General features: G+C 38.5%; 1 protein-coding gene across 3 annotated transcripts in view; it reads right to left on the minus strand.

Moving 5' to 3' along the window:
- DNAAF9 (dynein axonemal assembly factor 9) overlaps positions 1-18,740 on the minus strand; it is a 177,668-nt gene that overhangs the window by 98,229 nt on the left and 60,699 nt on the right. For 2 of the 3 annotated variants that reach the window (XM_020882894.2, XM_020882893.2), the window contains exons 8-9: positions 7,758-7,856; positions 2,812-2,867 (exon numbers count right to left, since the gene is read on the minus strand). In XM_020882894.2, coding sequence (XP_020738553.2) covers positions 2,812-2,867; positions 7,758-7,856 — 155 coding nt within the window. The remainder of the gene's footprint in view (positions 1-2,811; positions 2,868-7,757; positions 7,857-18,740) is intronic. The other variant, XM_070472353.1, reaches the window with a different exon arrangement.

Raw genomic sequence — 18,740 nt, forward strand, 5'->3', positions numbered from 1 at the left:
ATCAATCAGGGCAAAGGTTAATAGAGAATTCACTGATCATAACAAACACCCTCTTCCAACAACACAAGAGAAGACTCTACACATGGACATCACCAGATGGTCAATACCAAAATCAGATTGATTACATTCTTTGTAGCCAAAGATGGAGAAGCACTATACAGTCAGCAAAAACAAGACCAGGAGCTGACTGTGGCTCAGATCATGAACTCCTTATTGCCAAATTCAGACTTAAATTGAAGAAAGTAGGGAACACCACTAGACTATTCAGGTATGACTTAAATCAAATCCCTTATGTCTGTACAGTGGGAGTGACAAATAGACTCAAGGGATTAGATTTGGTAGACAAGACTGCCTGAAGAACTATGGACAGAGGTTCATGACACTGTACAGGAGACAGGGATCAAGATCATCTCCAAGAAAAAGAAATGCAAAAAGGCAAAATGGTTGCCTGAGGAGGCCTTACAAATAGCTGTGAAAAGAAGAGAAGCAAAAGGCAAAGGAGAAAAGGAAAGATATACCCATTTGAGCGCAGAGTTCCAAAGAATAGCAATGAAAGATGAGAAAGCCTTCCTCAGTGATCAGTGCAAAGAAATAAAGGAAAACAATACAATGGGAAAGACTAGAGATCTCTTCAAGAAAATTAGAGATACCAGGGGAACTGTTCATGCAAAGATGGGCTCAATATAGGACAGAAATGGTATGAATCTAACAGAAGCAGAAGATATTAAGAAGAGGTGGCAAGAATACACAGAAGAACTATTAAAAAAAGATCTTCATGACCCAGATAACCACGATGGTGTGCTCACTCACCTAGAGCCAGACATTCTGGAATGTGAAGTCAAGTGGGCCTTAGGAAGCATCACTACGAAAAAAGCTAATGGAGGTGACAGAATTACAGTTTAGCTATTTCAAATCCTAACAAATGATGCTGTGAAAGTGCTACACTCAGTATGTCAGCAAATGTGGAAAACTCAGCAGTGGCCACAGGATTGGAAAAGGTCAGTTTTCATTCCAGTCCCAAAGAAAGGCAATGCCAAAGAATGCTCAAACTATCGCACAACTGCATCATCTCACACGCTAGCAAAGTAATGCTCAAAATTCTCCAAGCCAGGCTTCAACAATATGTGAACCGTCAACTTCCAGATGTTCAAGTTGGTTTTAGAAAAGGCAGAGGAACCAGAGATCAAATTGCCAACATCCGCTGGCTTATCAAAAAAGCAAGAGAGCTCCAGAAAAACATCCATTTCTGCTTTATTGACTATGCCAAAGCCTTTGACTGTGTGCATAACAACAAACTGTGAAAAAATCTGAAAGAGATGGGAATACCAGACCACCTGACCTGCCTCCTGAGAAGTCTGTATGCAGGTCAAGAAGCAACAGTTAGAACTGGACAAGGAACAACAGATTGGTGCCAAATTGGGAAAGGAATACGTCAAGCCCATATATTGTCACCCTGCTTATTTAACTTATATGCAGAGTACATCACACGAAATGCTGGACTGGATGAAGAACCAGCTGGAATCAAGATTGCTGGGAGAAATGTCAATAACCTCAGATATGCAGATGACACTACCCTTATGGCAGAAAGCGAAGAACTACTAAAGAACCTCCTGATGAAAGTGAAAGAGAGTGAAAAAGTTGGCTTAAAACTCAACATTCAGAAAACTAAGATCATGGCATCTGGTCCCATCACTTCATGGCAAATAGATGAGGAAATAGTGGAAACAGTGGCAGACTTCATTTTGGGGGGCTCCAAAATCACTGCAGATGGTGATTGCAGCCATGAAATTAAAAGACGCTTGCTCCTTGGAAGAAAAGTTATGACCAACCTAGACAGCTTATTAAAAAGCAGAGACATTACTTTGCCAACAAAGGTTTGTCTAGTCAAAGCTATGGTTTTTCCAGTAGTCATGCATGGATGTGAGAGCTGGACTATAAAGAAAGCTGAGCACTGAAGAAATGATGCTTTTGAACTGTGGTGTCGGAGAAGACTCTTGAGACTTCCCTGGACTGCAAGGAGATCCAACCAGTCCACCCTAAAGGAAATCAACCCTGAATATTCATTGGAAGGACTGATGCTGAAGCTGAAACTCCTATACTTTGGCCATCTGATGCGAAGAACTGACTCAATGGAAAAGACCCTGATGCTGGGCAAGACTGAAGGTGGGAGGAGAAGGGGATGACAGAGGATGAGACGGCTGGATGGCATCACCACATCAATGGACATGAGTTTGCGTAAACTCTGGGAGTTGGTGATGGACAGGGAGGTCTCATGTGCTGCAGTCCATGGGGCCGCAAAGAGTCAGACACAACTGAGCAACTGAACTGAAATGAACTTTCATTTATTCATCAGAGGAACTATCCCCAGCTTGGCCCTCCTGATTATCATGGCTGCTGAGGAATCACTACAAGAAAACAAGTGCAGCAGCCCTCATGCTCCCATGTCTTCCTGGGGCTGGACTTTTATGCTGGATCCCTTTTACTCCCTAAAAGCCACAGTTGATGCCTGCCAAGCCCTTGGACACCCTGCTTCCTCTAGTTTTGCTGGGCTAGGGATGGAATAAAAAAATTCCTTTCTTTAGATTTTAGCAAGTTATGATGTTTTAAAAGCCAGTTTAATATAAAACTTTTTAATACAAAAATACAAAAGGAGTGAAAGGATTTTACAGAGTATGGATTTCTTACTCTGTAAGAAAATCAACTCATATTTTCTTGATCCAGCTTCTAGACTGAGATTCTTCCCCCATTTCCACTCCCTTATCAACCCCATTTTCTCTATCACCATTCACCTTTCTTTCCCAAGACTCTTACCTATTTTCAGTTATATGACTGGAGATCATTCCATGACTAAAGTAACTTCTGAATGGCTAAAAAAGAAGCCAACATTATATATATTAAGATCACAATTTTATAAAACAATCACAAACCCCTGATATATGCATGCAGGTATATAAATAAAGTGTGTCAAAGAAACAGAGAATGAGAAAAAGAAGGAGAGCTATGTTTGCAGATTGTTACAAGAACAAAAGAGGACAACATGAATTTTGGGGATAGCAGACAAACAAAAATTAGCAAAGGAAAAAGGCAAATGGCTGCAAAAGAAAAAGAAAGGAAATGGAAGGTAAAGAAAAGAAATTCTCGTCAAATTTTTAGTTTTTAACTACTGAAAGGAAGTTGGAAGAACCACCATTTGTGTTCTAAGTTACTAACCATAAAGGAATTTTTTTCTTCCATTAAAATTTATTTCTACATTTCCAATAATTAGAATTATGATACTTCTATAAATTACAATATACACTAATTCTAATATACTAATCTAATATCAGTAATGAGGAAGAATCCAAGGGACTTAGAAGTACTGACAGAAGGTTTCCCAGGAAACCACAGTAGTACTTCTCAGCTTTGATGTGCACAGTGCTAAACACTAATCAAACATTAACATGCAGGATCTATGTCAAGAGTTCAAAACTTCAAAAGGCAATTTGAATCTCCTTAAATAATACTGACTGTTTCCCCTTCAATTTAAATATGTAATATATGCTTATTTTAGAACACAATAAAAACAGCTACAATCTCTAAGAACTGTGAACATTCTGGTACATTTTCTTCAAGTCTTTTTTTTATGGTATAGTCATAATATATATAGATTGTACCAAAGTTTATTAAAAGTCCTTTATTCTTGGAAATTTATATTGCTACTAACTTTCTTATACCACGAATAATACTGCAATGAATTTACCATAAATTTTATCTACAGTTCTAATTATGTCCTTAAGGCAACTGAAATTATAGGGTAAAAAGGCAGAACTATATTGCCAAATTGGTTTCGAAAAAGTTTGATCAATGTACACTTCCACTTACAATATCTGAGTGTGCCTATCTCAAAGTAAACACTGTCCATTAAATGTCCTTTTAAAAATATTCTGACAAATGAAAAACTGTACCTCATTGTTGTTTTATTTTACTTTGATTTTTTTAAGGAAGCAGAATATTTCAGATATGTTCAATGGCCATTTGGACTTCCCTTTGATCATAAACTGTTTATTTACATCCTCTGTTTGTTTATTAATTGGAGTTTGTCTTACTGATTTGTCAAAACTCTTTAAAAGTAATGACAGTTAAAGTTTATTGAGGGTTTACCATGTGAACTATGATAAGCATTTAAATATATTATCTCAAATACAGTTGATCCTTAAACAACATAGGTTTGAACTGCACAGTTCCACTTATATGTGGATCTTTTAGAATAGTAAACACCACAGTAATATATGATCTGCAGTTGGTTGAATCTGTGAATGTGGAACTGCAGATGCCAAGGAAACACAGATATGGAATGACTGAGTACAGGAAGGGTTGTGTACACAAAAGGCTGACCAAGTTACATGCAGAATGTTGACTGTGTGGAGGGTCTGGGTCCCTAAAACCAGTGTTGTTCAATGGTCAACTGTAACCCTATGTGTTCCAGTCTATCATGATACCCTCTCCACAGATGAGCTGGCTAATTTAAACGTGTCCCAGGTCACAGAGCTAGTGAGCAACATAGTCAGGACTCTAACTAGATTTGGGGACAAAAGATAAAATTAGATTCATATCTCACATGATATACAAAAGAAGATTTCAAGTAAATTAAGGATCTAAATTTAAAAAATTTAACCATACAAGTACTAAATGGGTTAACTTCCTCTTTAACCTTAATAAGCCTTTCTGTATATATGATTTAAAATCCACAGGCAATATAAGAAAATATTAATAAATTTATATAAAGATAAAAAGTTTGCATGGCAAGAAACCACCATAAACAAAGCAATTGATAAAAAGGAAGAAATATTTCGAATACATATCATAGACATAAAGTTAATAGCCTAAGTATCTATAAAGAACTCAAAAAAAAAATGGACAAAAGACCTAACACCTGTATTCTATAGCTCCAGTTAATAATACTGTGTCAATATTAAAATGGGAAAAAGACAAGAAATTAAAATATAAAATGGCCTTCAAACATATGAAAAAGTGTTCAAGCTTAGTCATAATTAGAAAAACAAGACTAAAATAATTCCAAGATATCACTTCTCATCTATGAGACTGTGGAAAAATTAAAAAGTATGACAACACATTCTACTGGGGAAGCTGTGGAGAAACAGGCACTCTCATATGTTGCTAGTGGGAATGCAAATCGGTACAACCTTTCTGAAGGGAAATTTGGCAATAGCTAACACAACTACAAATGCACTTACCTTGTAAGCCAGTAATTCCATTACTAGGTATACAAACCTCCAACAATATGAAAATACATAACCACAGAGTTATTTACTATGGCACTGTTTGCAATGGCATAATATTGAAAATAACCTAAATACACATACATAAGAGAGTGGCTGAGTAAATTAAGATAAATCCACACAACGGAGTACAGCTGAACACACGGGTTAATCTGTGTATAACTTATAGTTGGCCCTCTGCATTCGCAGTTTCTCCGAATCCAATCATGAATTCAACCAATCGTGAATTGCAGTACTGTAGTATTTACTACTGAAAAATATCCATGTATCAGTGGATCCAGGTATTTCAAGTCTGCATTGTTCAAGGGTCAACTGTACTACGAATTATAACAAAGAATGAGGAGGCTCTCAATGAACTGACCTAGAGAGAGTTCTAGGACACATTGAGCAAAGTGTTAAAAGAGCAAAGCAGAAATGACTACATACATTATGCTACTCTTCAATGAAAGAGTTTATAAGAAAATAGCAATGTATCTGATCATTTGTGCAGAAGAGACAGAAAAGAGTTTATCAGAGATTTGTTACCTATTAGTAAAAGAAAGGGTGAAAACGAATGGGAAGAAAGTGGCAATGAGAACAAGGTAGCAAGAAATCAGGAGTGACACTTCCCTGAGTATACCTTTTTGAATATTTTTCACCCTTAGAATCAGTAATGAGAGAAGAAAAAAAAAAGAATTAAAAAACAACAACAACTGGAAATGGGCATCAGTAAGAGGTAGGCCAACTTCAAGTGGCCTAATATAGAGGTAACTGGAGTCTCTGAAGGGAAAGAGGACCGAAAAATAATAGCCAAAAACGTTCCAAACTTGATGCAATTGTAAATCCACAGATCTAAAAAGTTCAACAAACTCAAGCATAAGAAGTATGATCAAAATTATAGTCAGACAGGACTTTCCTGGTGGTCCAGTGGTTAAGAATGCCAACTCAGGGGACACAGGTTCCATCCCTGGTCTGGGAAGATTCCACATGCTTCAAGGAAACCAAGCCATGTGCCCCAACTACTGAAGCCTGTGCACTGGAAAGCCCACACACAATGACTGAGCCCAGACACTGCGACTACTGAAGGCCACATGCCTTGAGCCTGTGCCCTGAGACAAGAGAAACCACTGCAGTGAGAAGCCTGCACACCACAACTGGAGAGTAGCTCTGGCTCACAGCAACTAGAGAAAGCAATGAAGTCTTCACTGCAATGAAGACCCAGGGCAGCCAAAAATGAAAATAAATAATTTTTAAAAATGAACAGCTAAAAAATTACATTTATAGACATATCGTAATCAAACTACTCAAAACCAGTAATGAAAGAGAAAATCTTCAAAGCTACCAGAAGGAAAAAGACCAGTTACATGCAGAAGAATAAAGAAAAAGATAAAAGACATCATCAGAAACAGTGCAAGTAAGAAAGAGTGAAACATCTTTCAAGTACTGAAAAAAAAATTGTCAACCTAGAATTCCATATACCACAAAAATACTTTGAAAAATGAAAGTGAAAAAAATATTTTCAGACATACAAAAGCTGGAAGAATTTTCTTCTGAATCATCAGAAGATTCACACTACAAAAAATGTTAAAGGATATCCTTCAGGGAGAAGGGAATTATACCATATGTACATCTGTCTCTACACAAAGAAATGAACAGCACCAGAAATTTCAACTGCATATGCAGATATATAAGATTTTTAAATTATTTAAAATCTTTTAAAAAGTATTTTTAAAGATAAAAAGATAATTGACTAAACAAGAATAATACCAATATACTGTGGTATAGCATAAGGTAATACAGGTAAAAGTAAAATGCATGGCAACAAAGATCAACTCCAGTTCTAAAGATCAGGAGCAGGGCTTATACTGGGTCATAGTGAAACACAGAAAACACAGTTCAAACCCAAAGTAAGCTCAAGTGCAAGCTCAAGATTGCTTTGATCCTGCCTGCTGACTACTTTTGGGAACAGTTCTATACCTTAGTTCTTGATTTACATACCTCAGTTGACTCATGGAATGGTTCCTAGCCTGAACCTAGCAACTTCACTTTGTTGTTTGCTTAGAAAGAAAGTTTGACATCACCTAGAGGTTCAACTGACAAAGGTGTGCTATTCATATGTGAAGAATTATTCCTAGGCTTATTAACTGGTGCCCAACAGAATTCCTGACTGACAAGGACACCACCTCTACGAAATGAGTATCTTTATTATAAAGAAACTGGCACAGAAAAAAAAAGTTTAAGAATATATATATTTATATATATAAGAATACATATTCTTATATATATATTAGATATTCATATATATACATTCTTATATATATATAAGAATATAGGGGGTGGCACAGAAACTAAAAATTTCTTTACATCATGCAACAAAGTTTAAGGAGATGATAACCAAATGAGGATTGGTAGTGATGTAGTCTGAAAATTTTTTCAATAAAAATAAAAACAAATAAATTAGCCAATTTCTTCTTTCTCTTTGACCCTTCTTTTACATACCTCACCCGCCTGAGATTCGGACAGTTCTAGCAAGAAGGGAATTTCTGTGTCAAAATTAGCGAAGAAGCTAGTCCACTGATATTCAAAAGCCACCAAATCCTAGAAAGAAAATGAAAAAGATAATGCATTTGGTCATTTAAGGAGATACTTTAGAAAACCAGAATCATGAAACCATATCTGATCTCAAAATACCAGACTATTTAAATACACTGTTTAAAGGGTAGTAGCAAACTATTCATACCTATTATCATATGGATGGACCTTAAAAACATTATGCCCAGTGAAAGACCCCAGATATTAGAGACTACAATATACGAAACACTCAGAAAAGACAAATCTAGAGAGACAGAAAGTAGACTAGCGTTTGTTTAGGGCTGGGAGTGGCAATGGAAACTGACTACAAGTGAGCAGGTTACTGAATCTCAAGGCCATGTGCCTGACGCAGTGAGGCCTGTCAATACTAAAACATAGAGTTTGGAACAGACAAAGGTTTATTGCAGATTCATACAAGGAGATGGGTGGCTCATGCTCTAAGAATCCCAAAGTTACTGAAAGCTTTCAGCAAGCTCCTTTTAAAAGCAAAAGGTAGGGGATGGGCGCAGTTAGTTCTTGCAGACTTCTCGGTGTCAGATCCTTTGTTCTTGAGGTGAGCTCATACAGTCAGGTAACGTGTTCCTGTAAATCTCTACCAGATTTTAATGTTAATTCTCTGTCCTGACAAGAAAGGGCAAAGTCCTAAGGTACAACTTTCACCCTCCAAGGTCCCAGTCCTAGCTAAGAGAAGACAGATCTCAGCTGGCAGCTCCTTCGGAGCCTGGTTCCCACATCCTGCCCAGCTATCATCCCTGAGGGAGCCAGGCCCCCAACCTAACTGGCCCGCCGTCTCCTCAGGTCGCTCAAAAGGGGAGACCAGATCTCACAAACTGTGACCAGACAGACATCTACTGCTAGTAGGTCGGACAGACAGGGATGGGGGAAGAGGTTCACTACTCCTCAAGGCCTGGGCCACAGCTAGTGGAAGACCTTAGTGAGGTCTCTGGAGCCCTCTAGGAATGGGTGAGCTGGAGAGCTTGCAGAAGAAGGCCTGAATCTGCCTCTAACTCACTCTCCACCTGGTGACTACCACACCACTGACCGTTGACTGAATCACTTCCCTAACGGTCACTCATTGACAGCTGTTTGCTGAGGGGTGGTGGGGGGAGGAGCAGGGCAGCACTGAGGCACTAACCAATGTCTGAGCAAGACTGCTTGCCTAGTTACAGGGTGCGGAGTAATGAGGCACAGCAATGGCTGCCTGCTAAGGGCTATGCTCATCCCGCTCTGTTGCAAGCACAAAGGAACTCTCTGGGTTGATGAAATGTAAAATTCAAATTGTGGTGACAATTGCATTATTCTGTAAACTTACTAAAAATCATCGAATTGTATACTTAAAATGGGTAAATTTTATGGTACATAAATTATATTTCAATAAAGCTGCTTTTTTAAAATTTTCCTTTAAAAGCTGTTTTTAAAAAGGACAATCAGCAGTCCTTGTTGAGAGAGTGTTATTTATGAGGCAATGTAAAGCTATTTATGAGACACTGTACCTAGTAAGTACCAAAAGAGTTACAACAGTGAAGTTCGTTCAAGGACAAATAAGTTGACTTTAATTAGAAGTTCAGTGGGGTCAGAGGTGACCCAGAGTCCTTTTCTCCCTCATCCCCTCCTCCTAGGGGGAATGCAAATATGTACCTTACTTGCTGATTCTCCTCCTACCACAGCCTGCCTCCTTCCCCCATCCCACCTGGTTTTAAGCCTCCTCTCTGAATTCATTCCTGTTACCAACTACTACACATTGCTTTGGGTTGCTGGCTTTTCTTTAAGGCATCATCAGCTCATCCAAAATATCAGCTATGACTTGCTTGATCTTTGGCCTTATTTTGAAGTGACATCTTTGGCCTTATTTTGAAGTCACTGTTAATTTGTACTCAAATTGGACAGTAGTTTTATTATTTTTAAAAACCAACCCTGCCCTTATATTTATTTTGGTTGCACACTTTCTTCATTGCTGCTCACAGTGTTTCTCTAGTTGCAGCAAACGGAGGCTACATTGCGCTGAACATTGAGGAGCACAGGCTCTAGGTGCAGAGGCTTCAGCAGTTGCAAGACACAGCCTCAGTAGTTGTGGCACATGGGCTTAGCTGGTCCTCAGCATGTGGAATCCTCCTGGACCAGGGATCAAACCTGTCTCTCCTTCATTGGCAGGTAGAATTTTATTCACTGTATCACCAGGGAAGTCCCTGTATAGTAGTTTTCACTGGCGGTCTCACACAGTGTAAGTGTACATGACAAGCACTCACCTTGCTTACAGAAGGCATTCTATTTGCTGTGCTAAAACTGACTGTCTGTATCTATGCTCTTTCCTACTCATCTGTTTAAGGATACACAAGTACTCAGACCTATGAACTCTGTGTTAATCATGCAACGACTCTATACCTGGCCTCAGGCATAAAGCACAATGAACCTCCGCTGAGAATACTTAGTGTAAACAACATTCTCAAGTGGCTTCACTATTTGATGTCTAGATAATCTATATTTTATTTATAATATATATTACATGTAATAAATATTATTTACACTTATTAATATTTATCAATATTTATGAATAATATTATTTATATTTATTATTTATATTTACTATTATTATAGTCAGCAAAAGCAAGACTGGAAGCTGACTGTGGCTCAGATCATGAACTCCTTATTGCCAAATTCAGACTTAAACTGAAGAAAGTAGGGAACACCACTAGACCATTCAGGTATGACCTAAATCAAATCCTTTACCATTATACAGTGGAAGTGAGAAACAGATTTAAGGAACTAGATCTGATAGAGTGCCTGATGAACGATGGACGGAGGTTCATGACATGGTACAGGAGACAGGGATCAAGACCATACCCAAGAAAAACAAATGCAAAAAAGCAAAATGGCTGTCTAAAGAGGCCTTACAAATAAATAGCTGTGGAAAGAAGAGAAGCCAAAAGCAAAGGAGAAAAGGAAAGATATGCCCATTTGAGCACAGAGTTCCAAAGAATAGCAAGGTGAGATAAGAAAGCCTTCCTCAGTGATCAGTGCAAAGAAATAGAGGAAAACAATACAATGGGAAAGACTAGAGATCTCTTCAAGAAAATTAGAGATACCAGGGGAACTGTTCATGCAAAGATGGGCTCAATATAGGACAGAAATGGTATGAATCTAACAGAAGCAGAAGATATTAAGAAGAGGTGGCAAGAATACACAGAAGAACTATTAAAAAAAGATCTTCATGACCCAGATAACCACGATGGTGTGCTCACTCACCTAGAGCCAGACATTCTGGAATGTGAAGTCAAGTGGGCCTTAGGAAGCATCACTACGAAAAAAGCTAATGGAGGTGACAGAATTACAGTTTAGCTATTTCAAATCCTAACAAATGATGCTGTGAAAGTGCTACACTCAGTATGTCAGCAAATGTGGAAAACTCAGCAGTGGCCACAGGATTGGAAAAGGTCAGTTTTCATTCCAGTCCCAAAGAAAGGCAATGCCAAAGAATGCTCAAACTATCGCACAACTGCATCATCTCACACGCTAGCAAAGTAATGCTCAAAATTCTCCAAGCCAGGCTTCAACAATATGTGAACCGTCAACTTCCAGATGTTCAAGTTGGTTTTAGAAAAGGCAGAGGAACCAGAGATCAAATTGCCAACATCCGCTGGCTTATCAAAAAAGCAAGAGAGCTCCAGAAAAACATCCATTTCTGCTTTATTGACTATGCCAAAGCCTTTGACTGTGTGCATAACAACAAACTGTGAAAAAATCTGAAAGAGATGGGAATACCAGACCACCTGACCTGCCTCCTGAGAAGTCTGTATGCAGGTCAAGAAGCAACAGTTAGAACTGGACAAGGAACAACAGATTGGTGCCAAATTGGGAAAGGAATACGTCAAGCCCATATATTGTCACCCTGCTTATTTAACTTATATGCAGAGTACATCACACGAAATGCTGGACTGGATGAAGAACCAGCTGGAATCAAGATTGCTGGGAGAAATGTCAATAACCTCAGATATGCAGATGACACTACCCTTATGGCAGAAAGCGAAGAACTACTAAAGAACCTCCTGATGAAAGTGAAAGAGAGTGAAAAAGTTGGCTTAAAACTCAACATTCAGAAAACTAAGATCATGGCATCTGGTCCCATCACTTCATGGCAAATAGATGAGGAAATAGTGGAAACAGTGGCAGACTTCATTTTGGGGGGCTCCAAAATCACTGCAGATGGTGATTGCAGCCATGAAATTAAAAGACGCTTGCTCCTTGGAAGAAAAGTTATGACCAACCTAGACAGCTTATTAAAAAGCAGAGACATTACTTTGCCAACAAAGGTTTGTCTAGTCAAAGCTATGGTTTTTCCAGTAGTCATGCATGGATGTGAGAGCTGGACTATAAAGAAAGCTGAGCACTGAAGAAATGATGCTTTTGAACTGTGGTGTCGGAGAAGACTCTTGAGACTTCCCTGGACTGCAAGGAGATCCAACCAGTCCATCCTAAAGGAAATCAACCCTGAATATTCATTGGAAGGACTGATGCTGAAGCTGAAACTCCTATATTTTGGCCACCTGATGCAAAGAATTAACTCAATGGAAAAGACCCTGATTTTGGGAAAGATTGAAGGCAGGAGGAGAAGGGGATGACAGAGGATGAGATGGTTGGATAGCATTACCAACTCAATGGATGTGAGTTTGGGTGAACTCTGGGAGTTGGTGATGGACAGGGAGGCCTGGCGTACTGCAGTACATGGGGGTCACAAAGAGTTGGACTCAACTGAGCAACTGAACTGAACTCAATAAATATTATATACATATATCAATATATGTCTAAAATTATTTTCAGTAATATGTAGGGAGACAGTGCTTATATTTCTGAATATGTTTATATATAATATAGAATAAAAAATCAGATATATGTGTGTGTATATACACACACACACACACAGACAGGGAGAGACAAGGTGGGAGGCAGGAAGAGAGAGAAGAAAATTTCCTAGCTTTGTCCACTGAAGAGACCTAGAAACAATGAAGTAACTTTCCCTCTAAAAATCAATCCTGAAACTGATTAAACCTCTAGAATCAATTACTTACATTAGGAAATTCAGAAGACATGAAAACTATTAAACTACATCATGGAAATGCAATCAATAAAATCATAGTAAGGACAAATATAAGACTAATGACCTGGTTTCTTCAACACACAGTTAGCAAGGGATGGGTGGGAATAAAGAGAAGGAGGGGAACCTAAACATTAGAAGAAACCTACAACACACAGAAGCAGGCAAAGCTAAACTATGTGTTTACAGAAGCACATCTAGGTGATACACTGCAAAGAAAAGGAAGCGATTACCATAGAATTCATGACAGTGAATTCTTCAGTGTTATTCTTCAGAGAGGAAGGTGATAGGTTTGGCAGAAAGCACTCAGATTGCTTCTGGAGTAGCCAGCAAGGTTCTATTGCTCTGTCGTATGATAATTATTAGGTTATACATTAGTTTTCTGCTGCTTTCTGAATCTGTGCTATTTTAATAAAAAGTCTTTAAAAACAAAACTCAGAAAAAAGATAGAATAAAATTATTAACATTTTTAAAGATATTCTCTCATCCTAATTTTACATAGATATTTTACAGTATAAACAAATATATACTGGTAACTGGTAGTCTACAACTGCTTGGGTCAGGCTGGTTGCCATACTACCTCTGACCTTTGTTCCAGTAAAACAGACCTTTGGAGTTTCAGATCCTGACCCATTGCTATTAGGTTCAATCACTGGCCCTGATTCTAGGGTAAAGACAGTCTTCCCACTTTGGCACTGGTTTTACCCCACACGGACTGTGAACAGAACTGCACTCTCCACTCTTCCAGTTACCACACTAATCAGAGACCTTCAATGTCTGTCCAACTCTTCTTCTCAGATCCACTCCCCATTTCCAGCTAGCTGCCACCACATCTTAAAACTGAAAGTACGATTAGATTCAGAAAGACTTGTGCCAGAACCTTTGCTTTGCCTCTTACTGGCTGTGTGACTTTGGGTAAGGAAACTAACCTTTTCGAGACACAAATGCCTTGTTTGTGTAATGTGAGGATTATTATATTTACCTTACAGATACATTACAGGAATTACATGAAATAACCTGTAGAAAGTGCTTATTACCAGGTCTTACATACTAGATAGCTGCAATACTTGTCAATTTCTCTGCCTCTACTATCAGCTTAGCTGGAGTTGGCTAAGAATGTCTGAGCCTCTCCCTAGATTTCCTGACATTTGTCTGCTGTCTCTCAGACACTCATATTGTGTATCACTGGCGTGCACCGCAGTGTGGGTCTGTACCTCACCCGCTCAGCTCTGTCCAATCCCTTGGGCTATACCAGAATGCTTTACTTTGTGAAGCTTAGGAAAACCAAAAGAACCAATACAGCTATAGTACACAATACACTGTTTTGTTTTCCAATTGCATTTAGAAACAAACTCAGAGGTATGTTTCTATTTTAATAGCTTGTATGGTGATACTCACCTTGGTGTGGATCTATGATAAGAAAGTGAAGTTATATAGTTTGGCAGCAGCCATTCTCTGGTTATCTTCTAGGTGAAAAATATTCCATGCTTTGGGGAGTACACAGAAGAAGACAGGCACTTTGCTCCCAAAAAACTTCCCTGAGGTAGGTGGCTATGTCAGTACTAATTATAGAATAAGGTGAAATGAACCATTAAATATTCCTTTCAGCTCCACGCTATGACTAAGAGCACCAAATCCTTACCACTAGACCACCAGGAATCCACAATATGACCGAAATGAAAGATACAATAAATTGTCATACCAAAAATAACTACCACTATATATGAAATGTTCATATATAGATAGATAAATATATGTATCTATATATATATTGATATATTTAAGACTTCCTAATAACCTTGTGAAAAAACAAGAGAGTTCCAGAAAAACATCTATTTCTGCTTTATTGACTATGCCAAAGCCTTTGACTGTGTGGATCACAATAAACTGTGGAAAATTCTGAAAGAGATGGGAATACCAGACCACCTGACCTGCCTCTTGAGAAACCTGTATGCAGGTCAGGAAGCAACAGTTAGAACTGAACATGGAACAACAGACTTGTTCCAAATAGGAAAAGGAGTACGTCAAGGCTGTATATTGTCACCCTTATTTAACTTATATGCAGAGTACATCATGAGAAATGCTGGGCTGGAGGAAGCACAAGCTGGAATCAAGACTGCTAGGAGAAATGTGAATAACCTCAGATATGCAGACGACACCACCCTTATGGCAGAAAGTAAGAGGAACTAAAGAGCCTCTTGATGAAAGTCAAAGAGGAGAGTGAAAAAGTTGGCTTAAAGCTCAACATTCAGAAAACTAAGATCATGGCATCTGGTCCCATCACTTCACAGCAAATAGATGGGGAAAGAGTGGAAACAGTGGCTGACTTCATTTTTGGGGGCTCCAAAATCACTGGAGATGGTGACTGCAGCCATGAAATTAAAAGACTTTTATCCTTGGAAGGAAAGTTATGACCAACCTGTACAACATATTAAAAAGCAGAGACATTACTTTGCCAACAAAGGTCCATCTAGTCAAGGCTACGGTTTTTCCAGTGCTCATGTATGGATGTGAGAGTTGGATTATAAAGAAAGCTGAGCGCCAAAGAATTGATGCTTTTGAACTGTGGTGTTGGAGAAGACTCTTGAGAGTCCCTTGGACTGCAAGGAGATTCAACCAGTCCATCCTAAAGATCAGTCCTGGGTGTTCACTGGAAGGACTGATGTTGAAGCTGAAAGTCCAATACTCTGGCCACCTGATTCGAAGAACTGACTCATTGGAAAAGATCCTGATGCTGGGAAAGATTGGGGGCAGGAGGAGAAGGGGATGACAGAGGATGAGATGGTTGGATGGCATCACTGATTCAATGGACATGGGTTTGGGTGGACTCTGGGAGTTGGTAATGGACAGGGAGGCCTGGTGTGCTACAGTTCATGGGGTCGCAAGGAGTCGGACACGACTGAGCGACTGAACTAAACTGAATACCCTTGTGTATTTCTCTATGCCCATTTTATATATGAGGAGACTGAGGTGCTAAATAGTAAAGTGACCTGAGGATGCAATACTAACAACCAGCAAAAGTGAAAATATATCTAGGTGAGAGATACCTAGAGCCTGTGTGGTTTCCACCAGACACATTATTCTCAAAATTTTTCCACTTGCATTTGTGAAAATGGATTCTGTGTATGGAGGTAGAATTAGTTTGTTAGATCTGATGATGAAGAAAGGAAAGTCTATCTGCTCAGACTCAAGGCCAAATTCAGAAGACAGGCCCAGATAGATATCAAGGTCAGATAAGCAGCAAAAGTCTGCAAAACTCAAGAAATGTGTCAATGTGCCTTGGCCCTTGCCCATTAGGGAAGGACCCTGAACTTCAGACAGGACTCTTGGCCCTAGGCTGGCATAGAGCAGTGTCTGCTCTGAAATGAGTTAAAGGGAGAAAAGAAGTTTAATTGCAATATTTAAAAGTATTTTAAAGAATTACATGATATAATAAATGTAAGAAAACAAAAATAAGTAAAATAATAATATTTTTAAAATATATAACTGGTATAAAAATAATAACCAATAAGAATACCATCTGAAATTTCTAAGATACACAAATACAAATTATTATACAAAGATGGAAATATACTCTACTTTTTTACTTTTCTCACCAAACATATTTTGAACATCTTTCTAAATCAAATCTCAGAGCAGTCTGCATTTTCCCTTTGTGGGATCTGACCAAGAAACATGTAGCTATAGGCACTCTGGCCATCAAAGAGCTGCCAGCAAAGACTGGCCAGTGAAATTTAAGGCCTAGATGCTAATTCTGACTGTAAGGTTACCAGTCTTAGCAAAGAGAAAATACATGTGTACAGAAAAAGTATTTGGCTAGTGAAGAGAAAAGGGTTTTTTTTGAGAAAAGGGGTTTTTAAAGAGAACTTTGGAGGCTATGGAGCAGCTGAGCAAGAGAAGAGAGAAGAAAAAAAAAGTAGATTTTAAGAGGAAATATGGGGACTTCTCTGGTGGTCCACTGGTTAGGGATCCACCTGCCAATGCAGGGGACACAGCTTGATTGCTGGTCTGGAAGGATCTCACATACTGTAAGACAACCACAGTTGAGCCCGTGCACAACTGCTGAGCCTGCTCTAGAGCCCACAAGCTGCAGCTGCTAAGCCTGCATGCGCCAACTACTAAGTCCGTGCTCCGCAACGAGAAGCCACCACAATAAGCCTGCGCACTGCAAGTGGAGAGTAATTGCTTGTAGCAATTAGAGAAAGCCTGCGAACAGCAACGAAGACCCAGTACAGCCAAAGATAGATAAGTTTAAAAAAAGAAGTAATATGGATATGGATTGACTCCCTTTTTCAATAATTTTTTATTAGCACAAGTCAGGACTGAAATTGCATTTTAACTTCTTTTGGTTGTTGGATTTGAATTTTATTAACACATGTAGATTCACCTCAGAGATCCCTTTACAAATTTATAATCATTTTCGTACATATTTATTTTATCATACTTAGGGTTTACTGAAGCTCCTGAATTTGTGGATTGATGTATTTCATCAATTTAGAAAGTTTTTGGACATTATCAACTTAAGTTTATTGCCCCATTTTCTCTCTACTCTCCCTCTGGGACTCCAATTATACTTGGACTCCAATGATTGACTATGTAGATCATTTGACACTGTTTGGCAGATACTGGATACTGTGCTCTACCCTTTTTGTTCTTCTTCTCTCTGTCCTTCAGTTTAGAAACTTTCTACTGACTTATCTTCAAGTTCACTGAACTTTTCTTCATTGGTGTCTAATTTAATAAATTAGCCAATTTAATAAATCCCTCATTTTTATACCCTATATTTTCATTTCTAGAATTTTCATTTGGTTCTTTTTATAGCTGTCAGGTATCTGTTAAAATTCCTCATCTCTTCACATATGTTGTCCCATTTTCTTACAGAGTCTTTAGCACTTTCATCAATCATTTAAACTCCCTATTGATCAATTCTAACATCTGGGTCTACTTCTATTGACTATTTTCTTTTTTGACCACATATCAAATTTTCTTGCTTCTTCTTGTCATTTAAAAAAAAAATCATATGTCAGATGTTTTGTATAAAAGAACAGTAAAAACTGATGTAAATACCACTCACCTCTAAGAAAGGGCCACTAGATTCATTAGACCACTAAAGCAGGGAACTAAGTTAATCTGATCTGTAATTGATCAGGGTCTTGATCTTGTAACATTTGTAGTTTGGTTTAAATTCAAATTCAAATATTTTTAGGCTAGGTTGTGAACTTTGATAGTGATTTCGCTCAGACAATCTTCTGGAAATCTCTTTTCATGTCACAGCTAAGCTATAAACTTTAGGAATTACAGACAATCTCTCCCTGCTTTACAAGCTGGCTATCAGCTTTTTGGGTGGCTAAGAAGTTCTCTTTGCTCTCCAGTCCCTTGGTTCTGTGTATATGAAGAGATCTTTGTCTTGCTACCTATCCCTAGCCTTAAATGGGCAGCTGCTTATACCTTATGAAGACCTGAAATGCTGCCAAAGGGTTGCTCTCAGCTATCGTCTCTAAACCAGGCTATAGTTGAGTATCAAGCGCTTCAGGCAAGATGGGTGGACTAACCTGAACACTTGTGAAGACCTATGGTATAAAGTTGAGGGGTAAGTGTTGACTCACTCACATATAGCCATTAAAAGGTCTTTTAAAGGTCAACTGATTTTTACTGATCCCTGTATATAATAAATTTCTCTTCCTCATGCTGTTCCATCAAAAATGAGAACAGCATCCTATGAAGGGCCCTATTTTTCAGAACCTCTTGGAGGTTTCTTTGCATCTTCAGCTCTCTAATTGATTTTAAACTACTATTTTGCT

The sequence above is a fragment of the Odocoileus virginianus genome, chromosome 9 (assembly GCF_023699985.2).
Source record: "Odocoileus virginianus isolate 20LAN1187 ecotype Illinois chromosome 9, Ovbor_1.2, whole genome shotgun sequence".
In the NCBI taxonomy this organism is placed as follows: Eukaryota; Metazoa; Chordata; class Mammalia; order Artiodactyla; family Cervidae; genus Odocoileus; species Odocoileus virginianus.